Source organism: Equus caballus, chromosome 11 (assembly GCF_041296265.1).
Source record: "Equus caballus isolate H_3958 breed thoroughbred chromosome 11, TB-T2T, whole genome shotgun sequence".
Lineage (NCBI taxonomy): Eukaryota > Metazoa > Chordata > Mammalia > Perissodactyla > Equidae > Equus > Equus caballus.
Window position 1 is genome coordinate 47,330,834 of NC_091694.1, and position 26,849 is coordinate 47,357,682.

General features: G+C 50.6%; 1 protein-coding gene across 7 annotated transcripts in view; it reads right to left on the reverse strand.

Moving 5' to 3' along the window:
• Positions 1-1,089: 1,089 nt before the first annotated feature.
• The window catches only part of TRPV1 (transient receptor potential cation channel subfamily V member 1), a 40,148-nt gene continuing 14,388 nt past the window's right edge, over positions 1,090-26,849 (reverse strand). For 3 of the 7 annotated variants that reach the window (XM_014727972.3, XM_070226443.1, XM_070226444.1), the window contains exons 2-16: positions 24,265-24,584; positions 23,314-23,474; positions 23,084-23,236; positions 22,467-22,607; positions 22,019-22,317; positions 20,961-21,140; positions 18,323-18,481; positions 16,785-16,877; positions 15,511-15,581; positions 11,070-11,235; positions 10,592-10,658; positions 7,900-8,222; positions 6,862-6,989; positions 6,249-6,364; positions 1,679-1,998 (exon numbers count right to left, since the gene is read on the reverse strand). In XM_014727972.3, coding sequence (XP_014583458.2) covers positions 1,826-1,998; positions 6,249-6,364; positions 6,862-6,989; positions 7,900-8,222; positions 10,592-10,658; positions 11,070-11,235; positions 15,511-15,581; positions 16,785-16,877; positions 18,323-18,481; positions 20,961-21,140; positions 22,019-22,317; positions 22,467-22,607; positions 23,084-23,236; positions 23,314-23,474; positions 24,265-24,551 — 2,517 coding nt within the window. In that variant the 5' untranslated portion in view covers positions 24,552-24,584 and the 3' untranslated portion in view covers positions 1,679-1,825. Of the gene's footprint in view, positions 1,618-1,678; positions 1,999-6,248; positions 6,365-6,861; positions 6,990-7,899; positions 8,223-9,550; positions 10,000-10,591; positions 10,659-11,069; positions 11,236-15,510; positions 15,582-16,784; positions 16,878-18,322; positions 18,482-20,960; positions 21,141-22,018; positions 22,318-22,466; positions 22,608-23,083; positions 23,237-23,313; positions 23,475-24,264; positions 24,585-26,849 lie in introns of those variants that run through there. The other 4 variants (XM_070226446.1, XM_070226445.1, XM_070226448.1 and 1 more) reach the window with 4 other exon arrangements.

Below are 26,849 nucleotides of genomic sequence, written 5' to 3' on the forward strand. Positions count from 1 at the left end.
AGAGACCTGACATCTATGCGACATTTTCTGAGGAAGGCCTGCAGGAAGAGCAACAGGTCCCGGGTCCACAAAGGGAGCCAGAAGCCCTCCCCTCTCCCTTCTGACCGGAGACGGGCCGGCCTGCCCCAGCCCGTTCTCTGCCGGGAAGCCAGGCCTGCAGTTAAGTTCCCGGCTTTAGAGTCAGACTGCCTGGGGTTAGACCCAGGCGATGCTGTCTGCTGGCTGTGTAACCTTATTAACTGTCCCAGCCCCGGTTTTCTCGTCTATAAAATGGAGCTAATAACAGCCGTTCACGGGCTGTTAGGAGGCTTGAAGGCTAACGCACATTGAACACTTGGCATAAACACTCAATACAGTCTAGCCGTCAGTATTCCTTGTCTATGCTCATTGGTTGTGGTCTGGCCACGGCTCACTTCACACCCGGCCACCTCATTAACAGCCCTCGGGCTCCTCTGTCAGACCTCGTGTGTGGGGGCAGATGTGATGCTGGAGAATGTGGAGGAGGGAGTCCTGGTGTCTCCCTCAGGTACCACTCTCACGTTATGACTGAAGCCCCAGCCTCAGCTAATGTCATCCATCCTTTCATCAACCAACAGCCAACAATTCCGTGAGCGGGCAGCTCACTCCACACTGCACAGACATTCACATAACCCTGCCAGCGACTGGGCCATCTCTTCTGGATCATTGTTTGTTGAGTTCTATTCCACAAAGTCAGCAAACTTTTCTGTAAAGGGCCAGATAGTAAATATTTTAGGCTTTGCAGCCTATTCGGTCTCTGTTGCAACTACTCCACTCTGCACTGCAGCCTGAGAGCAGCCATAGACAGCACGGAAATGAATGGCCATGCTGTGTTCCAATAAAAGTTTGTTTACAAGAACAGGTGGCAGACAGGATTTGGCCCACAGCCCACAGTTTGCTGAGTATGGTAGGTGTATGCAGGAAGGAGTGCCCTCGCCCACGGGTCACAGCTAAAGGGTGACCAGAGGCTTCTGGCTGTACAGGGTAGTACACACACATGCATGCACACATGGACCACACAGAGCCAATCAGCTGTGCTGGCCCAATGAGTGGCACAAAGTTCACACTTGATATGATACATGTTTGTTTATTTATTCATTTGATGGATGACAGGATGGATGGAAGCAGAAGCATGTGCCACTGCAGGGGGCAGGACTATGGCCACTACAAATGAAAGATCAAAAAATTCTTGCCACGTGGCTTTGGGACATGATTCTGTACTTTTATTTGAACAGCAATAGAGCTAATATTTTTGGAATCATGATGTATCACAGAAGGATGAAGTCATTCTGAAAAAAACCTGCTGCTGGCAGAGCTGGCAGTGGGGTGGCCTCTCCCACCTCTCTGAGCATGAACGACCTCAGCCCCTGACCACCCTGGACAGGGAGACATGGAAGAAGGCTTCCGGTGTTTTACATCCAAGGACATGTTTTGTTCTAAAAGGTGTTTTCCTGGGCTTCGTTTACTTTCACTCCCAATAAGATGAAATCAAAGTTAACAGGAGCGTCACATATGTCCAAGCAGAGAGTCATCATTCGTGATGTTTAATAAAGTCAGTAAAACCTTGAAAGCAAGCTCCTCTCCTGTTGGGAGATCCACCTGGGGACAGGGAGGGTTGGATGAAGATCTCTTCCCATGCATCCAACGTGCTTCCCATGGCTTATCTGGTCAATACAGCCTGGGAAAGTGCCTGGGCAGGCGCATACCAGGCCAGGCTGCTGAGAGTACTGGTGCTCCCTACCCAGCCCCCAAGCCACTGTTTGGTACCCCAAGGCCCACACTGTTGAGAGCCCCCTGTGAGGGTCCCTCACTTCTCCCCTGAAGCAGCAGGATCCTTGCAGATCTCAGCATCTTCTGGCTTGAGGGACCCTGCAAAGTGCCTCAGATTAACTTCCTCGGGAGGGGCAGGGTGTCTTTCTCGAACACTTGCCTCTCTTAAAAGGGGAGCCAGGGAAAAGTTCTTCCAGTTTCTCCCTGAAACTGAAGAGTAAGACATCATTACTGTCTTGGATGCAGCAAAACAACAATAAACATTTATTTGTTGGCCTTACCAATCTCCAGATAATAATCTTTCACCCCATGCTGACTGACTTGTGGCCTCATGAGAGGCCATTGTTTGCCTCTCTTGCCTCCATTCCCTCCCTGCCCACATGGAGGGAGAGAGGGTCTCCACAGAGCAACACTGGGCCTGCCCTGGGAGTGGCTCGACACCGGATCAGCTCTAGGGTGATGGACACCAGTCAAAGAATCAGGATTTGGGGTCCAGGCCCCACTGGCGCACAGCAGATTGGGAACAATGCCAAGGGAACCCTAGTGACACTGGGCCTCAAACAGGGCTCTCAAGTGTGGCCTGATATCCCAGGAAGCTCCTGAAGATGACCCCATTGTCACCCCATAGCCACCTCCAGCTCCCCAGCCACTTCAGAGAAATGACAGGCAAGGGGAAAAGCTGTGCGTGCTCTCCTTCCATCCACCAGAGCCTTGGTCAGCCACGCCCTCTGGTTGGCCACCTTGGATGAGATCTCTCTGGAAAATCAGCCTAAATTCACACCTCCCACCCTCAGGCCACAGTTCAGGCCCCTCTGCTGGTGTCCAATGCCGGCCACATTTCAAAGGCATCAGGAATGCCGGATACTGGGCCCATCGTGACCATTCTAGCTGAATTCTCCAGGTCCTGGTGTTTCCCCCAGGCCCACGGCTGACATTGGTCTGTGCCCCAACCCCAGGCTGACACCAGGCATGAATTGCTGAAGGGGATCCCTCAGGGAACCAGAGCATAAAAGCGGGAGGGCTCCATGGGGAGACAGGCCAGGTGCTCACTGACATACATCTCTGGCTGGCTGGGTGGTAGGGACTCAGCCTCAGAGACTGCCTGGCCCAGCTCCAGCCCCAGGGCCCTTAAAAGAGGCATGGGGTTCCCAGTCCCGAGGCCAAGACCTCCTCAAGTGCTCTCTCAGCTCTTCTGCTGACCAGTTTTCTTCCCTGGCCTTTCTCTCATGCACCCCGTCAACTCCTCCCAATCACATGCACTATGTGGGTGGGGGGAGAGCTTTGTCATCTAAATTATTTGACTACTGATTATTGGATTTGTCCCTGTTGCAAAGTTGTATAGGGACGCAAAATCTTCAGGAAACATTCACTAATTAATTATAAGTGTGAAATGGGGGAACCTCTAACCATCCCCCAGCCCCAACCCAATTAACATGAATGTGCATATCCCTGCCACAGGGTCAATGTCTTTATTAATATCACAGTGAATGGGCACATTGTAAACAGCCAAGAATGTCATGCAAACATAATGCACATCATCCGCGAAGTGAAACAGCAAATCTTGGAAAGATGTGAGATTTCATGAAATCGATAAGACCAATGATGGAAAACTGCTCAAGCCACGTGCAAAACCATCTTCCAATGGCTCTGTGGCAAAGTTAGACCAGCTAACAACTGAAGAAGAGATCATCAATAAGTATTGTGACGTGACATGGGGAGTGCTTCCAATGCGACTTGTGGGAAAATAACAGGATTGCAGGAGGCCTCTGGGAAAACTGACGAAGCCATTGAGTAGTTTTCCAAAAGGAAGCCTCTTGATAGAGTTCCACTTCCAGCTCTGGTGGGGAATCCAGTACAAGGCTAGCCATCCTGCTGTAAACAATCACAGAACTGGACACAATACATGCAGCAATGTTTTCAGGCACAGGAAAACAGGCAGTAAAAACGGCCATTGCTGAGAGAGGTGACATTCATAAGGTGAGCCCCAGGATGGCCCCAATGTTTTGCTCAGGGACAAGCTCTCTGACTACCGTGCAGTGAGCAGGAGTCCAGGATGAGCATGGCAGTGCCTCTGAGCTAAGGAAAAGAGATCAGAGTTTGGGGCAGCTGAAGCAGCTAGAATCTGTGGGACAGGGCAGAGGAGAAGACAAAGATGGGAGCTGCAGTGTGGAGGTCCAGAAGTCTTTGGGACGGAGTGCCCCCAGGTCCTTGGCTGAGCTGGGCTGAGCTTGCTCAGGGTGAGACTGCATGAGGCTTACCAGAGAGTGGCCGCTATAGGGTTGAAAGTGGGACAGAGACACTGGAGGTTGAGCAGCACTGAGGGATACTGGAGGTCCAGCCCAGTGAGAGTGGAGAGACCTCCTTAACACCCTTATCCTACTCTGAGGATCAAACTGAGACGCCAGAAATGCCCTCCTTACTCTACAGCCCTAGAGTAAGTTCTACTCAAGACCCACCCTAACGAACGCTAATACCAAGTCCTGACGAGATCCTCAGTGGAAACAGTCAGGAGGTTGAATCCCACCAGCTTGATGGGACTGGCAAACACCTCGGCATTTCCACAGATCTATCATAATAAAGTTTAAAACTCAGCCTACACAATTTCAAGGTGATTCATCAGTAACTGAACAGCCAACTAGAACAAAAATTCAACCCAGAGTCTCTGCAACACATTCTTCACGATGCCCAGTATACAAGGAAAAGTTACAAGATGTGCAAAGAAACAGGGAAATGTGCCTCACAGTCAGGGAAAAAGGCAGTCAATAGAAACTGACCCCAAGGTGGCCCAGATGTTGGATTTAGCAGATTTAGCAGACAGAGAGAGTAAAGCAGCTATTATAAATACGTTCAGAGAACCAAAGGAGAATATGGTCTTGATGACAGAACAGCTAGGCACTCTCAGGAGAGAAATGGAAACGGTAAAAAATAACGAAATAGAAATTCTAAAAGCGAATAGCACAATACGTGAAATGTAATATTCCCTGTGTGGGCTTACTAGCAGTTTGGAGATGGCTGAGGAAAGGCTCAGTGTACTTGAAGACAGATCAATAGAAATCACCAAATTTGAGGAACACAGGGAAAAAACAGTGAGGAAAAACGAACAAAGCCTCAGAAACCTATGGGACGACATCAGATGGTCTAACGTACATGTAACTGGGGTCCCAAAAGGAGAAGAGAGGGAGAATGAAGCAAAATAGATATTGTTCCCCAAATTTGATGAAACCTCCTGATGCACAGACGCAAGAATCTCAGCAAACCTCAAGCAGGATGAAACCAAAGAAAATCATACCTGAGCACATCTCAGTCAAACTACTGAAAACCAAAGAATTCTACACCCAATGAAAATATTCTTCAAATGTGAGGGTGACATGAATGTTTTCAGGTGAACAACAGCTGATGTAAACTAATCTATAGTGATGGAAATAGATAACTAGTTACCTGGGATGGGGAGGGTGGAAATGACCACAAAGGAGGGTACTCTCTGCCTTGATGGGAATGTTTTCTCTCTTGAGCGGGGTGGTGCGCGCCTGAATGTATATATTTGTCGAAACCTATCAAACTGTATGTGTAAAATGTGTACGTTTTATTGTGTGTAAATTATACCTCAATGAAGTTGGTCTTTTTTACAGTTTATGAAATATAAAAATGAGCGTCCCTATGGAGCGATATCAAATATGATAGATGTAGCATCATGCTGTCAGGCAAGTTGGTCTGAAAACTTACTCCCCTTCCCCCACCCTGCCAAAAAAAGCAAACTATCAACAGTTGATTCATTCTTTGTTCATGTCAAGAATTAGCGACATCAGCCAAAAGGCGAGGTAGACAGCTCCAAACACCCAGGCCTCCACAAAACATCAGAAAAACACGCAGACACTTCGAGATCAACGCTGTCAGCACTCTGGGAGACAGTCCAAGGTTACAGCAACCAAGCCAGCGCTGAATCAAGAACAAGGCTTTTGTTTCTGGCAGTGACTTTCCGCAGGGCTGTTCTGTCCAAGATGTACCCTTTACTCGTCCCATTCTTCCCTCCTCTGCCTGCCTGGCTGTGTCCACGCGAGGGGAGTGTGCACGTGCCCCCACTTGTCCGTAAGCCTCACGGAGCTGAGTGCAGACGCTGGGTGTGAGGAAGGGGCAGAGGAGAGAGGGCAGCCCACCACGAGGCCGGCCCGCCCAGGGAGCTGGATGTGGGCTGAGCTGCTTCCACTGGGGCACTGAGGACAGGCGCGGGGCCAGGGGCGCTGGCAGAGCCGTACGCATGCGCACACAGAGCAGGCAGCCGTGCAGGTGTACCTGAGAGCACGAGTACCCGTGACCGTGTGTGAGCCAGTGGTTGACACTGGCGCTGCCACAGCACCCAGGCTGTGGGGCAGGAAGGTCTGCAAGGAGTGGGGGACCCCAAGGTTTCATCTGCCCAACATCAGGCCACCTCCATGCCACAGCACCCTCCCCTCACGCCTCACCTCTGCCCGACCGCAGGGAGAAGCTCAGGGTGCGCTTGATGTCCTCACAGTTGCCAGGGTCTTCATTGATGATGCCCACGTTGGTGTTCCAGGTGGTCCAGTTCACCTCATCCACCCTGCAGGGTGAGGAGACAGGGCAGCAGGGAGCTGGTGGCCTGGGAGCCATGCCCAGCTTCCTAGGTCGAGGGCTTGACCCCACGGGCAGTCCCAAGAAGCCCATAGACCAGGATGGGGAGACAGAGTGGTAGGGGTGGGCCAAGGAGGGCCTGCCTTTGGACACCACCCCTACTAGGGGACCCAGGGACTTTAAATATTGGAGTCTTGGATCTGACCCTAATCACTAAATGACCCCTTCTGGGCCCCCTCATTTTCCAGTATTTAATGTCAGGGTCTCACCAGCTAAGATCTAAGGTGGGTCCCCTAAGCCCACAGCTGAGCCCTGGGGCAGTCCCTGTACCTAGAGCTGGCCTTGGAAGAGTCCTCTATGCCCATGACTGGCCCCAAGAGGGGCTGAGGCAGGCCTCTATACCCACGGCTGGCTCCAGGTGCATCCCCCATACCCCTTAGCTGAGCCCCTGAGCTCCCCAAGCTTTGGTTCCTGCCCAGGCATTACCTGAAACACCACCTGTAGTCGTCCTTGCCATCAGGCGTGTACCCAACCTGCAGCAGCTTGCCTGAGCGGAAGGCCTTCCTTATACACTTAAGGAAGCTCTTCTCCGTGTCCAGGATGGTGATGGCTCTCTGTGGGAAGACACAAAGGGTGGAGGGGCAGAGGGCTCATCCAGGGACTGCCCCTTGTTACTGGTGTGGCTGCTAAGATCAGCCTCTTCAGGGTTTCTCCCAGCCCCAGCACGTCTGAGCTGGACCTCCCGTGGCCTCTAAACTGGGCTTGTTTCCATTGCAGGTGCACACTCCATGGAACGAGCTCAGCCTGCCCAGCCCCATGAGAGATGTGGAGTGACCAGCCCCAGACCCTTCCCTGAGGAGCTCACGAAGGGGCAACATAGCGCAGTGGTTAAGAGCAGGCCTCTGGAGCAAGACTTCAGCGGCTGAATCCTAGCTGGGCTGCTCACTAGTTGCCTTGGACACAGCTACCTAATTCCTCTATGCCTTGGTGCCTTCATCCAAAACTGCGGATAGTAATAGGACCCACTTGATAGCATCGTTGTGAGAATTAAATGAGAGCATGTAAGTGAGACACACAGAAGAGCACCTGGCATAGAGCCAATGCCACTTAATAAGAATGATAGCTCTATTATTAGTTGGGAAGGCAGATGTGGACCAGGCAGCTAAAAAATGCAGCTGTCAGGGCCCACCCCGTATTAGCCACCCGCTCTGAGTTTGGTCTCTGGTGCCCACCCTAGACAAGTTCCTCCGAGGTGGGCACTGCACAGGGCTAAGCCCTTTATCTCCTTCCCTCGAGGACCACTTAGCCCACGTAAACACAGTGTCTATGAACACCAGCTGATGACCTTGCAGGAGGAGCCAGAAGGGAGTTGGCTAAGGGAGATGCTGCTGCTGGACCCCCGGGGCCTAGCTGGACTTTCCACCTCCTCCTCAAACCTGCAGGGGCTCATGCGCCCAGCTGTGTTAAGCAGCAGACAGAGAAGCTGACAGTCTCCTGCTGTGCGCACCCCACCACCTGACCCACCTGCAGCTTCCAGATGTTCTTACTCTCCTGCGAGATCTTGTTGACGGTTTCCCCCATGAGGGCGATGAGCATGTTGAGCAGGAGGATGTAGGTGAGAATCACGTAGGCCAGCAACAGGATGATGAAGACAGCCTTGAAGTCGTAGTTCTCCGTGAACTCCAGGTCGCCCATTCCGATGGTGAATTTGAACAGCTCCAGACACGTGGAGTACAGGCTATTGTAGGAGCTGTCAGGTGACCGGCAGCCATGCCCTCGCCACCTGTGTGACGTGGATTCAGCCAGCACGGAGTCATTCTTCCCGTCCTCAATCAGTGTCACCACCGCTACAGGGCATAGGGAGGGAGGGGTGTGGCTGGATGGAAGCCAAGAGCCCAGGTCCCCCAATATACACACCCGCTACCCCAGGATGGGTCTGCTGCGGGGATGCTACTTGGCTATGCAGCACCTTTGTGTGAATTTAAAAAATAATCATAATAGGGGCTGGCCCCGTGGCCGAGTGGTTAAGTTCGCGCGCTCCGCTGCAGGCGGCCCAGTGTTTCGTCGGTTCGAATCCTGGGCGCGGACATGGCACTGCTCGTCAGACCACGCTGAGGCAGCGTCCCACATGCCACAACTAGAGGAACCCACAACGAAGAATACACAACTATGTACCGGGGGGCTTTGGGGAGAAAAAGGAAAAAATAAAATCTTTAAAAAATAATAATAAATAATAATAATAATAATAATAAGCACCCTTTTCTTCAAAACTATCAGAAAATTGTCATAATATACTGTTTCGTTACAATAAGAACTTTATCATCATCTGCTAGGAAAAAAATGTTGAAATAAATATACAAATCCAGATTTACAATGAGAATACAGCCACCTTTGTGCAGTGCACAACATGCCTAATCTTACATATCAGCCCTGGATCCACGCCCAATTTCTCAGTGACACCCTGTCTGCCTGTGCCTCTTAGAGGGTGGCCCAGAGCCAGCCCCTTCCAGAACTGTGGGGGCTAAGCAGCTCAGAGCAGAATGGCCTCCTGCAGTATTCTGCACTCTTCTTTGGGAAATGTAGTCCGGAGCCTGAGAGCTTCTGTGGCAGTTGTGTCCTGTGGTTACTGCATATCCGGGATCCACTAACCCCCGGGGCCTAACCCCTTCCCGTGGCTACTGACCCCAGGGCCTTCAGACCAGGTGCCAGAGCCCACGCCAATCCATACGAGGCAAAGCCCTTGTCAAAGCCGCCCCTAACTCCCAGACTAAGCTTCCAAAACAGGCTGCAGGGCGGGGCTGGGAGAGGGTATAGCGTGCGAGCCGCGTAACTGCAGGACTCAGAGGAGGATCACAGCGGAGCCAGGTGCTCAAATAATTATGTGGATGTGTCAAAAGGGCACAGGAACCAGCTTGAAGAGGCTCCCAATGACAACTTCTCAGACGATTTGAGCATCGAAGTAGGTGATAATAGTAAGGAGCGATAACCATTTAACAAAGTGAGAATCCATCAAAAAACAAAAAGAATCTACGAGGCCATACCGATGTCAATAATTAAATGTGGGAGAATGGAAAGTTCTTCCTTACAATAGAATGCCAGCAAACAAAGGCAGAAGAAACAAAGTCAGAACGTCATCATTTGGCAACTATGAGGATTAGGTGATTCCAGTGAGAACCAGCAGTGGATGCTCAAACCACTGGGAGAAACTTTGATGACAAACAGGGTGTCTAGACATAGTCTAATGCATCTCCTCACAAATTACTTACCAGTTCCAAAGGGAAAGATAAAACCTTGACAGGGGAGAAATCTGGCAGAATCACCAAAACCAAGCAATCAAAGTTAACCTCACCAGAAATGGGACGGTCAGTGTGAGACTCCTGATACAGCGCACTGAGGAAGACACACGTTCCCTCCTTGATATTCTTACCGAAGATGCACACCTGAATCTAATCACGAGGGAACATCGGACAGACCCAAATGGAGAGACACTGCACAGACTGGCCTTTATCATTGAAAATGCCAAGGTCACAAAGGACAAGGAAACATTTGAGGAACTGCTCCAGACCGAAGGAGAGGAGAGAGCCTTGAGCAATGAACGTAATGCATGGTCTGGATTTTCCTTCTCTGTAAAAGACATTATTAGGATAATTGGTGAAATTGGAATAAGGTTGTTAGACTGGCTAACAGTACTGTATCAATGTTAATTTCCTGATTTTGATCATTATACTGTGTTTATGTGAGAGAATGTCCTGAAGTATTTAGTGGGAAAGGGCTGATTGTGTCTGCAATTTACTCTGTTTTCCTTTCAAGTGTGTGGGGTGTGTGTGTGTGTGTGTGTGTGTGTGTATGGAGTATAGCAGGGAGATAAAGTGCTAAAAATGTAAAATTTGGGGAATATGGGCAAAGAGTGTAGAGAGATTTGTACTATTTTTTGCGACTTTCTGTAAGTCTGAAATAGTGTCAAAATAAAATTTAGAGGAAAAAAAACTGAGCTAAAATGCAGCTATCCTATAGGCAAGCAACACTTTGTACTTCAAAAATTAAATGATTTATGAATCCCATTTCCAGGTTCTCCTGCTCATTTCGGCGTGCTCAGTGTCACCTGCAGACACACACCCCACCGGGCCCCTCCTCACTCAGCCCTGCAGAGTCCTCTCTAGGGAAGCTGGGGGAGCAGGAGCCCTGGCTTCCTACCAGCCCCGGCCACGCCTGTTACCTGTGGAAAACCCGAACAGGAAAACGAGGTAGACAAACATGAAGCGACACAGGTCTCTCAGGATCATCTGCAGGAGAGAGCAGGCTTGTCAGAACTGTGTCGGGGCCCAGGCAGGGCCAGGACTGCGTCAGCCTGGGGGTTAACCTGGAGCCCCAGGGGAGCCAGAGAACATGCAGGAGGGCTGGGTTTGGTGGCTATCAGCTCCAGTGTCATGAGGGAGTCATCCGCAGCTCCTCAGGGCCCTTGTTCTGGAGAGGGGGGCCTGGTATACAGGGGCGCCAAGTTTCAGGGGAGCACCAAACCTAAGTCAAGGCCAGATTGCCTGATTCTTGAGGAATTCGCTGGGAAAGTGGGTCCTGAGCCAAACCAGCACTTCCCCAGGCTGTACATAGGGTAGACAGAATTTGTGGGACCGTGACCCCCACACTCACAAGGTAAAGTGGCTCTTTAGAGAACCCACTCGGGCACTGGCACCCACCTTCTCGATCATGACGGCATAGATGCCCATCTGCTGGAAGCCACGGGTATAGTAGAGCATGTTGGTCCAGCCCATGGCCAGGGAGAACACCATGGAGGCCACGTACTCCTTGCAGTGGCAGAAGTATAGCACCACGGTCCCCAGCATGAACAGCGACTGCACAAAGCTGAGGGTGGATGGACAAGGAAGCTCTGACTCAGGGCACCCAGAGGCCTGGCACCCCCACACAAGAAGACCCCAGCAGCCTGGGCCTCTCCTCAGAGATACAGACCAAAGGCTGTGGTGGGAGGTAGGCTGGGGGTCCTACCTCCTTCAGGCCGTGGTTCTAAGTGGGAGCAATGTCACCCCCAAGAGGGCAAATATTGGTTCGGGGGAGGGGACGGGTGTCTTAAAATGTTATTTTCTTTATACAAAAGCACAGATATAAATACAGTACATAAACAGCTATACAGTATATTTGTGGTATTAGTTTCATGGGAGGGGCAATTAGGAAAAAAAGTCTAAAAAGGCAGTAATGATGAAGTGCTAAGAAACACTGCTTTAGCCCCAACAACGTCCCTGCCCAGTCCCGGGAACAAGAGCCTCAGGACAACAGAGAACCTAAGAGGCCTAGGCCCGGGAGGAGGGACAGGCCACACTCTCCCGAAAAACCACGGGTAGAGTCTGTTGGTCATGCCCTCAAACTCAGGAGCAGAGCCAGGGAAGATGTCCCTCAGCTCCTTATTTGGGTGGGGGTTGCCCAATAGGAGGCCTGGACAGGGTGGAGGACATCTGGACAGTCCTATGATAGAGTCTGCTCAGTGGTCCCTTCTGCACTTATTCATCCCAGGTCTCCGTGTTCATCACGGCCTCTGCCCAAAGGTCCCCCAGCTACATGTTCACTGTGGACCACCTCACCTCCCGTCTGTGTGAGAGAACCCAGCCAAACAGGCCCTTCTGCTGATGTGAGGCTACTGAAAACTGATGTCAATAAACTGTCTCATCAATGGGAGTTCTACTGCAAAGAATAACTATTCCTCTGCATTTGCAGAACCGTGGCCAAAATATGAACTAATGCCAGTTGAAATAGGTAAAGGGCTGCCTTGGGTGGCAAATGGAGTCCCCACATAGGGATTTTGGAAGCTGGGAAGCAGTGGACAAATGGAAACTGACTTGGCAGACCCAAGAGAGCCAAATCTGAATCCATGGTGGGGAAAGCTGAGCACCCACTCTTTAATCCAGGAGCCTCAAAAGACTTCAGGACCTCTGGAGGAGAGGCAAAGACACCTAAAATAAGGAAGAGCGGAGGCTTTTCTGGAGAAGATAAAACAGAGGGTCTTTGGACGTAGTTTCATCAAACACCAGTGAAAACATTGGAGTTTTACTAAAGACAGGAGACAATGTGATTTTTATACAATACAGATTACAGAAAGCCCTCTTTTCCACTTGGCTCTCAGAAAGCTGGCGGCCAGACTTTGTCCCTCCAGCAGAAGACCAAAAAGATGCAATAGACTGACTTTGGATATTCTCCAATAAATGGTTAATCTAGACCAGCCTATAGTGAAGCTCAAAATTGATAAGCCCCATTCACACATGAAGAGCTTGCAACCAGCATTTTAGTCCTCCACTCTTAATGACGAGCAGACATCAAAGATTTCCAGATATCCTGAGGACAGCCTCCAACACGCGAGAACAAAACAAGCAAAGGAGAAACAACAACTTGGATAAAACCAAAGTTATGTAAAAAGAAGAAAAATTTACCAAAAACTATCTTAATAGCTTTAGAGCAACAAAAGAAGATATTACATCCATGAAACAAGAATAAGGTGCTATAAATAAGGAGCAAACAATTTTTTAAAAGAGCACTTAAAAATTAAAAACGTATTATCAAAAATAATAAACTAAATAGAAGGGTTGGAAATTAAAGTTGCTTTGAACCCAGAAAGACGAGCCAAAGATAAAGAGAGAGAACATAAGTGAGAAAATACAAGAACTAGTTCAGGACTAGGTCAGGAGGTTCAATATACAAATGACAGGAGTTCCAGAAGAGAGATCAAGAAATAATTCAAGAAAATATGCCAAAAATAAAGAACATAAATTTCCACATTGAAAGAGCCCACTAAGAGCCCAGAACATTGGATAAAAACAAATCCAATTAAGACACATCATTAAGTTTCAGAACACAAGGAACAAATAGAAGATACTAGAGATTTACAAAGAGAAAAACCAAAACAGGTCTTAAAAGACATCCAGAATTACAATGGCTTTGGACTTGTCATCTGTAATACTAGAAGCAAGGAAACAATGGAGAAATAACTTCAAATTTTTAAAGGAATTTTATACCCAACCAAATTATCAATCAAATGTGAAGTTATAGTAGAAATACTTCCAGACATGCCATATTTAAAAGAAATTGTACTCCCCCTTCCCCACTATGTGCCTTCTTTCTTTGGTTGAGGCTGTCCTCCCCCAAAATGAGGAAGTAGATCAAGAAAGAGGAAGATACGGGGGTCAGAAAATAAGAGATCCAAGTGAAGAGGGAGTTAACAGGGATCTCCAAGGTGCTAGTGAAGGGATAATACCCTGGATGTTCACAGGGGAGCAATGGGACTCAAGAATCAGGCACCGTGAGAGCTGTTATCACTGTGCCTTCTGCCATTATACCACTTTTTTCACCAGATGGACATACTGAAGGATGTGCTCAAATAAAACAAGGGGGGAAATCAAGAAAGAGACAGGAACTCTAACCCAGGAGGAAAGCAAGATGAATTCCAAGGTTGGCAACAAAGAGAAGTCCCAGGATGACAGCTAAGCAGCCAGCCCAGAAGACAACCAGCCCAGTGAGAGAGGGATGACAACGCTCCAGGAGGAAATCCCTCAAGAAAAAAATATGAGGGATCTGATCATATAATTTATGTGATTGATTTTGAGGAAAATTGTACCGAGAGGCTTCAAGACGTGGGAAGAATTAACAATGGGTACAAAGAAAACTAAACAAATGAAAACGAGGTAATTATTAACTTTAGAAGAAGCAAAAAGAAAAGAAATGTTATAGTATATTGTGAAACTCAACTGCAAATAATATTTGCAGAAGCATAAGAATGTAAATACTGAATGATGAGTAGAACAAAAACTATTACAAACCATACTGGAAGGCTGGAGGAGGGTAAGTAGTATAAGATGCTCAGTCTCATCTACCAGATGCATAAATGTCAGAAGAAAGAGCTAAAAGAATGGAAGGAGGATTCCACGGAATGGGAAGGGTGGGGACGCCCAACTCCTATATGGGCTATAAGCTTTTTTTTTTAAATTTAGTACTTTTTAAATTTTTACCTATGTGCATGCATAGCTTTGAGAAAATAAAATAACTTTTAACATAAGCACAATGGATCCTCCTAGGAACAGAATCGAGTTCATTGGTATAAGGTTTGGTAGGAGAACATTGCCTCTCTTAGTAAAGTAAATCAGCACTGTGCTAACCTTAGACCCTGCCCTTGAATTTGCTATTTGGGGCTAAAATGTAAGTATCTCAAGATTATGACCGGGTTTGTGAGTCATAGGGACCAGCTAGCTGCAATAGGAGGAGAAATCAACTCCTTGCACTTGCCAGGAATAGAGAGGCCCCAGGAATGAGGGAAACCTGGAGATCAGAGCAGAGGACATAATCAGAGATCCCAGGAGAAGGACCCTTCCCCATCTGGAAGCCCGCTTTGTATTCTGGGCCCTCCAAGGGAAGCTCATAAGGTTCGAGGTTATTTTATGAAGGAATTAGGTTCCCCCTGACTTCCACATTGCTTTATAACTGTGTTTTTGCTTATCTCTCTCCCCTTGAAGCCAAGATTCTCAATCAGGGGCGATTTTGTACCCCTCCCCTAAGTGGGGGGAATTTAGCAATATCTGGAGACATTTTTGATCATCAAGACTGAGGGACACAGAGAGTGCTACTGGTATCTAGTGGATCGAGGCCATGGATGCTGCCAAACATCCTACAATGCTCAGGACAGCCCCCACAACAAAGAATTATCCAGTCCAAAATGTCCAGAGGGCCAAGGTTGAGAAACACTGCCCTGCAGACTGGAAATTCCTTGAAGGAAGGAACCATGTCTATTTCATCTCAGCATTCCAGTGCCAACTCAGGGAATCCCAGATGGATGGACAAACAGATGGGAAAAATGAACTAGGGTACATCTAACTCAGACTACAAACTACGTGAGCCCACGGAACACGCCTGTCATTTGCAGCACCTGGAACGTCTCTGGCACAGAGTGGACCTCAGTATTCATTCACCCAACAAACGTTTATTGAGTGCCTTACATCATTCATTCAACATGTCTGTGAAGTCCTACTATGTTCCAGGCCCAGCGGATGTGAGAGAATGAGTGAGAGCTGATGGCTATAACCTCGGAAGTGGGCCAAGAGATGCGGTCTGCTATTGAGGCATAAGAGTCAAAGCATCACTTACAAGAGCATCTCACTGTAGCTGTCCACAAACAAGGTCTTCAGGGACGGCCGCCTCTGCAGGAAATACTGAATCTGCAGGCAAAGACGAAGAGTAAGCTCCCAGGAAACGTTAAACGGGTGAGTAGCCAGAATGCCTCCTAAAGGGCGCTACAGGGGAACACGGGAGGGAGTGTGTCAAAGCAGAGATTACGAAGAAAATGGAACGGGGTGGGTCAGGTTGACAGGGTCATGCTACACGACTCCGTCAGGAGAGATTTTTAAAAATAGAGAGTGGAGTTACAACTATACCTAAAAGCAAGGCAGGGAGGAAAATCACCAAAATGTTATCAATAGTTGTGCTTGAATAATGGGATTGGGCAATTTTTTTCTTCTAATTTGTGCTTTTTTTCCTAATTTTCTTTAAGAAGTGTGCATTACAGTAAAAATCCTTTAATCAGCTTCCACTGATTAAACTAATTCACCATATTAACCAGTGCCCTCCACTCCCTGAAAACATTCTGACTGACGCCCACAGTGAATGCTGATGGCTCAGCGATCCTCCCCAGGACACCCACACGCTCTGCTCCCTCCCACCAGTTAACCCTGTTTGCCAAGAGTACTTTATGCCCACTGCACTTGCTATCGTGGCTTTGCATTTTATTATAATATAAACTACAAGTGTGAAATTGAAGATAATTGTTTCCATGAAGACAGAGTCCGACAATTTGGAAATACTCCTTAAAGGTGAGCTACTAAAAAAAAAAAAAAAAATGGGTATAGCTTAGATCAAAAAGATTAAGGGGAAAAATCACAACAATCTCAGGCTATTTGTACATGTAACAGTTGTCCCACATTCAAAGAATAGACTGTTCGTATACTAAAAGAATGACCAAGGAATGTGCATGTACAAGTTTTCAGTTAAAATAAAATGTTTCCAGTATATTGTAGATTTCTTTCATTATTCTGAGCTTTAATACACTGTTTGGATGAATTAACTACCAGTCTCTTAAGAGGCTTCCACTCTACTTCTGTAGTTAGATATTACATTCGGTGGAGAGCCCTGACTGTCTGACTTCGAGCATGATGGCCCTGCGCCTGTGGGAACCCACTGAGCAGATCCCCGCCCCCCAGCTGTGAATGCCTGGACAGCGCTCAGCTTCATCTGTGCATCTCTCAGTTCCCCAAGCAGGGCCGTTACGTGTCTGACGGATTAAAAAGTGAGTGAGCACTGAGTGAGTCTCTTGGCTTTCTGTTTTGGCGATAATGGCAACTCACAGTGTGGGAAGGAATGCTTACCCCTCGGAAAAAAAAGTAGACTCCCCCTGATACAGAAAGAATCTCTCCAGTAACTCGGAAATAGTCCCCAACGGTGTTCAATTTAAAGGGAGGCTGCAAGGTGCAGAGAAGTTAGTGACTTCACTCACTCATTCATTCATTCATGCAACAAACATTTACCAGGTGCCAACCCTGTGCTTAAGACCCAGCCCCTGCCCAAGAGGCTCAGCCTCCATCAGGAGAGAAGGACACAAATGAGAATGCACTATTATAGGGACACCTGCCAGGAGGCCCCTCTGTGGGACCTGATTCCCAAGTGGCACTTTCAGGTGCCGAGTGGAACATCCTTACAGTGCTGTGCTGTCTCCCGGACAACGTCCCAGCCCAGAGCTCCGCTGAGAGGAGGCGGATGGCTTAGATGGAGGTGCTCTTACAGACCCAACGCCATATGCTTCCTGCTGCCCCCACAGTCCACGGTGAACACCTGGTCTCCCAGGACTAACAAGGTTTCCCACAGATGGCGGAGGGAGAGACATCCCACACACACATGTGTGTCGTCCTTGTGTTTCAGCCACCATTTCCCGGAGTGGGTTTCCTTTCAGCCTACCATCGATGCTTCGTAAGCACTAGTTCACTAGCTTGTCTTATTAGCACATTTCTCTTTTCTCTAAAAATTAAGTCACTTAATGTCCTTAATACGTAGACAGAAATCAAGTTTCACCTAACCAGGAAGTTGAGTTTTTAAATCAGATTTACAAATAAGGCACCTTGGAGATAAAGACCGCAAATTAAGCACTTGGGTATTGAATGGAAAGGACTCAATTCAGAAACTCGAGGGAGTCCGTGGCTCCTGGTAAAGAAATCCTGGCCTTAAACTGATTTGATGCATGGCCCAGGGCCTGGCATAGAAGAAGTACTCAAAAGTATATGTCCAGGGGCCGGCCCCATGGCTGAGTGATTAAAGTCCCATGGGCTCCACATCAGTGGCCCAGGTTCATGGATTCAGATCCCAGATGCATACCTGCTCCATTCATCAGTCATGCCATGGAGGCATCCCATATACAAAAAATAGAGGAAGATTGGCATGAATGTTAGCTCAGGACTAATCTTCCTCACCAAAAAAAAAAAAGTGCATGTACAAGGAACAAATAATGAGCAAGTGAGGGAACAAAAGTGGGCAGGTGAGCAGATGGCAATGGGTTCATGGATTCTGCCAGCCCCTGACCTGCAGACACCCAGCTGGGCGAGGGGAGAGATGCTTTAGAGCCCTAATTGCTGCATTGTTTCTAACTTAGCACTCCCCCTCTGCACTCGGAGACCTCAGCGACCACATGCTCAGCCTTACAGACCAGGAGGCTGAAGGAGGGGCTGAGAACAGGAGCGGGGGTAGCTGCCAGGACAGCCTGAGAGAGGGAAGACACGGATAAAAGATCTCTAGGTGATCCTTCCATCTCTCCAGTGAGCCAGGAAGGAGTCCAGGGCCTGGCCTGAGGTCTTGGGGGTCTTATAGGAATGCCCACTCCCTCTCCCCCTGCCGCCCTCTGAGCCCCGGGCCACACCAAGCCGTCCACAGGCCTGTAGTAGGCGACCGTGGTGAAGATGATCATATACAAGCAGTAGACGAAGAAGTTGAAGTAGAAGATGCGCTTGACGAATCTGTCCCACTTGTCCTGCAGGAGTCGGTTCAGCGGCTCCACCAAGAGCATGTCCTGGCGATTCTAAGGGGAGCAAAGAGCAATGAGGCCCACTCCCTACCAGGAGCCGCCCCACAGAGGTGCTGCTCACACCTGCATCTCCGCACAGGACGAGGCAGGACCACACTCGGGGCCCGAGGAGCTGATGAGGGTCACAGATCTGAACCAGCGGCTCGCTGCCTCCACCCTCTGGGCCTCAGTGCCCCTGTGTGTGCAGTGAACGAGGGGTGGAATTGGACGAGTGACCCTAAGTGCCCCCGACACTGAAGGGCTCATGGTGTTGCCGGATATTCTCTGCCGTTCTCTCTAATCACTCAAGAGAGCCCACCTGCTTATTATTCCCACAAGAATGGGAAGAGGCTGGTGCAGGCAGAGCCTGGCATCAGACTGCTCAGGGAGGGGCCGAGGGCAGGCAGGAAGGGGCCTCTAAATTCCCTCATTCTCACATTTCCAGCCCTGGGTCAGGCAGGCCATCCTGGCAGGAGTGCAGTTACCTATGCATGAGATTGAAGGGAGCCAGGAAGCCTTTCCTGCAGTGGCTGGGCCCGGGGCCAGGGATACCGTCATTACAAGGATGCTTTGGGGCAAAATTCTCATACCCAGGAAACCTCTATTAAAGTTCAAGCATCTCTAGGATGCATGAGCCCAACCCGCAGCCCAAGCCTGAGCTCCCACAACGAAGTCCCTGTTCAGTGTCTTCTTGAATACCTTTGGGGATGGGGAGCTCCCTGCTGCCTCAAGAAGCCTATGGAGAAACGCTAAGTATCAGGAAGATCTATTCTCCGGAGCAAAGCTGGTCTTCCCTGCTTTCCACCAGGGGTCCTGGCTCTGCGCTCAGGGGCGCCAATATTGTATTCCTGGCCCCTGAGAGCCTTCAGAGATATTAAGATGGCAACCATGGCCCCAGAGCCTTCTCTTCTCTAGGTCAAACACTGCACTCCTTTTTGAGGCCATTTCCTACCCAAGCCAGCCTTCCTGGAACACTTGCATCTGGGATTCTGAGTCAGAGGCCCGGATTCAGCATGGCAGCCAGGTGGGGGCTGACAGGGCAGAACAAAGTAGGCCAGGCCTCTTCCTCCCCTGGACTCTGCCCCTGTGAATAAGCCTCTCCCTGTGAGACATCATGGCAGCCCCTCATCACCGAAAGCATAGACTGATACCCCCTAGTCTCCTTAGGGGCTCAGAGTGTCACCTTAGAAAGAGCAGACAGGGACGGTGGCCTTTCAAAGGAGTGGTGGCAGGACAGACTTTTCATCAAGTGGAGTTGGGACCCTCACTTGGAAACCAAATAATTACCTAAGATGCCTCCCTCACATCCACACAAAAATTAATTCCAGATAAATTAAGGAGCCAAACATGAAATACCTCCAAAGGAGCTAAAAGAAAATATCGAAGGCTATGCGTGTAATCTCGAAGTGGAAAAGACCATGCAAAGCAAGACACATGTCGCAGAAGCTAGAAAAGAAAAAGGCTAATCAACTTGATGCCATCAAATGAAAACGCTTTATAAGCAAATGATGCCACAAACGAAGTTAAAAAGACAAGAGGCAGACTGGGAGAAAATTAAATATTTGCAACATATGCAGTAGAGAAAGGATCAGTTCAATCTATAATAAGAGCATCTACAAACCAAAAGGGATGAGACCAAAAGCCCGATAGAAGAGATGGCAAAGGATAATGAACAGGAAATCTACCAAAGAATAGGAATGGTCACTAAACATGTAAAACAATGCCCGACATCACGGTAACCAGGAAAATGAGAACTAAGACATCAATAAGATAACATTTTTACCTCCATGGACTTCAGCTAGTTTTTAAAAAAAAAAAAAAAAAAAGATTGACGACACCCAGGTTGGCAAGGACATGGGTGGATGTGTAGCCACTGGTAGTGGCAGGTGCATGGATGCAGTCTTTTGGGAGGACAATTTGGCAATAGTTATTAAAATATTAAAATCTACCTGCTTTTTGACTCAGCAATTCCAACTCCAGGTATCTTTCATAGAAAAATTCTCAAACCCCTGCCAAGTGGCCTGCAGCATTGTAGTAGCAAAAATAACTGCGACTAACTCGAATGTCCTTCTCGGGACATTGACCCATCCCCACTATGGAATCTCATGCAGCAATCCTCTTAATGAAGCAGACCCACATGGACTGATAAAAAACTGTCTACCAGACACGCCATTGAGTGAAAAAGCTGGTTGTTCTACATTAGGTACAGTATGATCCCTTTTGTGGAAACATAATGAAGCTACATGCTTTTCCTATGGTACAAAAGGAGGATTCTTTTTTGTCTGTGTACTTCTGAAATATTTAAGTTTTTACAGGAATATCGTGATGTATTGATTGTATGATGAAGGGAAACACTCAGTGGGAATGACTCGGGAGATGAGGCTGCAGGGCCTAGGGCCCAGGCGGCAGGCTTTCATTGAAGGGAGGACAGGCAGGGCAGGACCAGGGCCTGGGGGTGGGGGCCGGGGTGCAGTGAGACTGGAAGCCCACTCACGGGGGTCTCGCTGCTGCTGTAGGCGATCACCTCGAGCACTGAGTTCTTCTCCCAAGTGTCAATGCAGGACAGGTCGTAGAGCGAGGAGTGCACAGGCCCGTAGGCCCACTCGGTGAACTTCCTGGACAGGTGCCTGCACTCGGGATCCCGGATCTCCCTCTGGAGAATGTAGGCCAAGACCTGCCGCAGGGGTACAAGAGCTTGTAGGGGGCCAGCCTGGGGCCCTGCCACTGCCTGTGTCCCCATCGGGCCACCAGCTCTACTCCAAGAACACTTTTGCTTCCCGGCCCAGTTGGAGACCCCACCCACGCCCCAGGAGAGCCCCTACCCCCATGCAGCAGCCTGCTGACCACCAGCAAGATCCACCTGTCCACCGCCTCAGACCCCAACTGCAACCACATCAGACCCATCACCTGACCACACCGGGCCCTAGTTCTCCCGTCTCGCAGTGAAAGACTGCAGTGGGCCATTCTAGAAAACCTCCAATCAGAAGGAAATAAAGAAAGTCCAAGAAGTAAAACCAAGGTTACAAACCCAGTCTTCTCATCCTAAGAGGCTCGGTATGAGCAGGGACAAACTCCTAGAATCTCCTGGTACTGAGAAGTACCCCCCTCTCCAATTCCTCACTGCCCAGCCCCACCATCAGCCTTCAATGCCCCTGTTTTGGCCCGAGCCTGCCCTACCCCAGACTCTCCCCTTAGGACCCTCCCTATCACCCACCTGCCATGGAAAAACACCAACAGCGCCTCTTTCCATTTCACCCTCGGCTCCACCCACCCCCATCCCAAGCCCCAGCACCCTGCCCCCACCCCACCTTGTTGGTGATGCTCAGAGTTGGAAATCAGAGATGGCCACGTGTGTAGTGCTGGGTTCTCCTCAGCGTCTCACAATTCCCCTGGCTTACTCTAACAGCTCCCTGCCCAACCTCTACTGGTTGGTGTGACAGCATCAGGGCTCCACACTGGCAATGCCAGGCGCCCGCAGTGAGGCAGGCAGTCCCGTCCCACAGCACCCTTGAGAGTCACACCCCCAGCTCGGGGGCAAAGCCCCCTCCCTACCCCGATCTTCCCGCTCCCAGCAGCCAGAGCCAGCGGAGTCAGCCCCTTCTTGTTGGTGAGCTCCTCCAGCTTCAGTGTAGGATGGAGCTTGGCCCCCAGGATCAGAATCTCGTTGTACATGCTCGTCACAAACTTGGTGTTGTCGGCGGTGTTGTCAGCCACCTCCACTAGTGCATGCAGCACCGAGTTGCCCACCGAGTCCCTGGCACTGATGTCTGCTGGCTGCCAGGAGTTCTGCAGCAGGAACTTCACAATGCCCAGCTGGTTGGTGCACGCGGCGAGGGAGAGGGGCAGCTCACCTGCGGCCAACACAGGTACTCGGTGGGCCTCAGGAATAGACTGGCTTGGTCCCTGGACCAACCAGCCTCCAACTCCCTCTGTCTCCATCCCCCACACCTCCCCTTAGCAATTGTCAAAGAGCCAAGTGTCTACCACGTGGTCTCCTTACCAAAATAGAAGCCAGGCCGCCCTTTGGTTTTCTTAAAGAAGTCCCCATTGGCTGCAGCCTGGACGTCTGCCCCATTCTCCACCAGGAGGGTCACCAGTGTCATGTTTCGCCTCTCAATGGCAATGTGCAGCGCCGTCTGGCCTGTGGAGGATGGACACTGTTGTTTTTGTGCTCATAATCCTGTGGGGGTGCCCGGGCAGGAGCTGGGGGAGGGCCTGGGCAGAAAGTGCCGGTTGACCACTCCCACCAGAGGAGGCCAGATCAGGATCCCCAAAGGGGACCCAGGGAGTCCCTGAGGCAGGAGTAGAGACCCCCAGAAACAGGAGGAGGCAAAATTGACCAACAGCAAGGAATAGTAGCAAAGAGAGAGGCCATGACTTCCAGGGGCAAGGAATACCAAACCCACAGAGGGGAGGACAGGCCCTCAGCGCCAGCAGAAACCAAGCCAGCACGTGGGGGAAGCAGGGAACCCCCCCCCCGCCAAAGGACCAGGAGATGCTGATGCAGTGGCTGGGACAGGGAGTAAGGAGCTCAGAGGCTGGCCCACGCATGCCGGTGCCCTCCTGGATCCAGGTGTGCTTGTGGGCAAAGCCACGCCTGCCCCACACCCTCCTCACCCTTGTAGTAGCTGTCCGTGTAGCTGGCATTGACTAACTCCTTCAGGCTGTCTGTCTGCCGGGCAATCTCCAGGAGCAGGGGGATGGTGTCATTCTGCCCATCATGCAGGTTGAGCATGGCTTTCAGCAGACAGGTCTTCCCTGTCTCGGGGTCTGCAAGACAAAGTGAGGTTCAGAGTAGGGCGCAGCAGCCGGGACCCCTCCCAGGCACCCACCCTCTCCAGGGCCACCTTTGAACTCGCTGTCCATGAGGTGCTTTTTGCTCTTCTGCAGGAAGAACAGCAGGTTCTCCAGCTCCTCGCAGTTATTCTGAGCGACAGCTTCAAAGATCTTCCTGCGATCATAGAGGTCCTTCTGGGCGCCAGAAGTGACAGAGTCCTGGGACGGCTGCCTGTGGGCCAGACAACCCCTTGGTCTCATACTGTGGTCTCCCCTTGGCCCTGAGGCCCTGGGAGCTCATCCGGGAGCACAACCAAACCCCGAGGCAAACCAAAAGGGGGGAAAACGTGATACAAAACCCACCCCTCGGTCCAGGAAACTGATGTACCAGGGAACAGAGGGCACATGTGACCCCAGGCTGTCCCCATCCTGTCTGGGGTCATCTAGATAGTCTTTGCCACCACCACTTCCTCCAACACCCAGACCATCTACTTCTCTGCCTGCTTGGGAGCTTGAGCTCCAGAGGCAGTGGCCTGGAGGACTGGAGGAAGGGGTTGGAGGGGTTTTGCTGGCCCCTGCTAAGAGAAAAAGCGTCCTCACACTGCCCCAGAAGTCAGCCAGCCTGTGGGCCGCCCCTGTCCTGCCTTGGAGGAGGCAAGAAGGCTGGTGGGCTCCTCACTGGAGCCATTTTGTATTCTCTGTCTGAAAGCATCCTGGACTTGAGCTTTTCAACTTGAAGTGTAAGTGTTTGGGGCTGGTGAGCACTCCAGGCCTGGACATCTAGAGATCAGCTGGCAGCTAGGGTCAGCAAAAATGCCAGCATCCATGTGTGACACATCCTGAAAGTCCTATGAGGGCAAGCACTGGACCAGACAACCCCTGAACGTTTCCCAGCTCTCTTGCTCTGTGACCTTCAGCCCATAAGAAGGAGCACAATGTGGTGTCTCTATGGCTGGGGCCTCAGCCAACTGAGCCAGCTGGGCTCCTGGTGGGAGAAGAGCCGGGCTCTAGATGCAGCTTACCTGGTACAGATGGGGCCATCCCCAGGCCTCTGGATGATGACAACAGGGCTGACAGTGATGGCCGGGCAAGAGGCCGGGTGGCCTTCCTCGTAAGAGCAGTCTGTGGAGGATGCTTCCACCAAGCCACACTTCCCAAAGAGCTGACTGTGGCTCTTGGTCACAGGGAAGATGGGGGGTTTGGCTGGAGGTGGCCTGAAGTCAGGGTCTCCATCTTGGGGGTCTGGGCAGGAGTCCTCTTGGGGCAGGTCCTCAGAATCCCCTGAGTCTGAGCTCCCCCATTTCTTCATCCTCTCCAGATCCTCTGTGGCCCAAGAGGCAGCCTGTGGGCAGCCACCGAGATCAGGTTTGTTCCCAGCTCCAGGACTACACGACTCTGCCCCTACTGCCCTCCTTGCAGAGGCTCCTGTGAAGCAGGACATCCCAGAGGTCCAAGAGTCACTGCTCCGAACCCCCCCAGAAGAGAAGCTTTCACGGGTGAGCAGGCCTAGCAGCCACATGGGTCTCAGCCTCTGGGGATGCACAGGCCTCCCAGCGTGGAGCCGTCAGGTTCTGAGGGACTTGGTTGGGTCGCTCCTCTTCTCTGGGCCTCGGTTGCCTCATCTGCAGAGTGGAGATGCTAACCCCTGCTCTGCCTCCCGCCGAGATCAGAATAAGGGAGCAGTGGGAGTGGCTGTTGCTGGCTGTGCCTTCAGGGAGGAACTGGTGATGAGGATAGCTCAGCCGGGCGTCTGCGTCCCAGGAACAGGGTGGCCAGCAGGGACTGCAACACTCACGCTCCACACTACAGGCCCCTCCTGTGCCATATGTCCCCATCAACCACCATGTGCTCTTCGACCTGGTCATTGTAACTACTGAGTTTGTAGGGGGCATTTGTGCTTTTTGTCATTTTGCGAAATTAGTATATTCAAGCATCCTAGCCCTGAACTTTTAGACTTTAAGTGATTTGGGGCTGGTGGGCCTTCCAGGCCTGAACACCTGGAGTTAAGCTGGCACATATGGCCATAAACTTGTGTTGATATTGTTTTCCATTCCCTTCCTAAACTCACCTCCTACCCTTCCCCTCCATCCAGCTGGGCACCCCCACCCTGGTACCCAGGGCTGACCCACATCTCAGGGGCCTTTGCTCCTGTGGTGCCTCCAATTGGGGAGCTTTTTCCTCCTTCTCCTCTTGCCCAGATCCTACCACCGCTCAGATGCCACCTTCCCTCAGGGTCCAGCACTGATGCTGCCTCCTCCACAAGGGCCCCTGGTCCCTGCACTGCTCATGCCTCCTCCCACTCCAGAGTGGCCCAGCTTGTTAGCCATCCATCCCTCGTGGCCCTCTTAGAACAGTCCACCCTGCAGTCTAGCAATTTCTAGCACTGCTTTATCTCCCCGCTGCCCTGTGACCTTCTCCTGGGCAAGGGGCTTGCCTGATCCACCTCTTAATAAAAAGAGCTATGCTGCTCACCATGGGGAAAATGAGAGGGATCAGATACAGACCCTTCTAGTTCCCATTTGCATAGAAGTTAGGGAGATCGATGCTCCAGCAGTGGCTGGAGTCCAGAAAACAGCCACTGGAGGAATGGGAGGCTTCTCAAGGCCTTCATTTTCAAGCAAAGGTTCAAGCAGTGAAAATTCAGAGCACACAGCTGGGCTATGGCAGTAAATCAGCTAATCTGATGCCCAGATCTATGTGGGGGAAATGAAGCAGCCTCACCGTGCTGCATTCTGTGGACAAGACAGAGAGCTCGCTGCCAGTCCATTTCCCCTTCTGCCTGTTGTTCTGCTCTCAGAGCCCCTGAGTCTTTCTCTGATCCACCCATCAGGTGGAAACCCTGCAGCAGGAAGTGTTCCTGGCCACAGAAAGCCCCACTTCCAACCACTCACCCATTGATTCATCCCATCACTCAACACCCATCACTGAGTCCTGTTGGGTGCCCGGCCCTGGGCTGTGGGCACAGAGAGGACTCAGACCCCATCTGAACCAGAAACCAGGTGCCAGATGGGGCAGGGGGACCACAGGAAGGGCCAGGGTGCTGAAGAAGGCTTCATGAAGGAGGTGACAGATGAGCTGGGCCTGGAAGGGGAGCGGGGGGGGGCTGGCGTTTGGGGAAAGGATGGGGATCCCCAGAGTTGCTGATCAAGAGGAAGCCAGCAAGACTGGAGGACAGGTGGCAGGATCAGAGCTAGACGGCTGCCAGCTTTGAATGCCAAGGAGTAGGAGGTGGCCGTTATTGCTTGGATGGTAGGAAGCCGTAAGAAGCTTTGGAAGCATGAACACAGGGTGCTAGTCTGTGCTTTCAGAAGATAACTTCCTGCCAAGGACTGTTCATATGATGGAGAGCCTGTCCCCATTTAAAAGGCACAGGAGGCCAGTGAGAATGAAAATAATTGACGTGTTTGAGCACGTGCAAACACTGTTCTGATGCTTTACATGCATCCACTCGCTTCATTCTCACATCTCTGAGAGGTAATACTCTACAGATGAGGAAACAAAGGCACAGAGCAGTTACATGACTTGCCCGAGGTCACACAGTTAGTAAGAGGAGGAGCTTGGATTTGATCCCAGGCAGCCTGGCTCCAGGGCATCTCCAGCCCTCTAC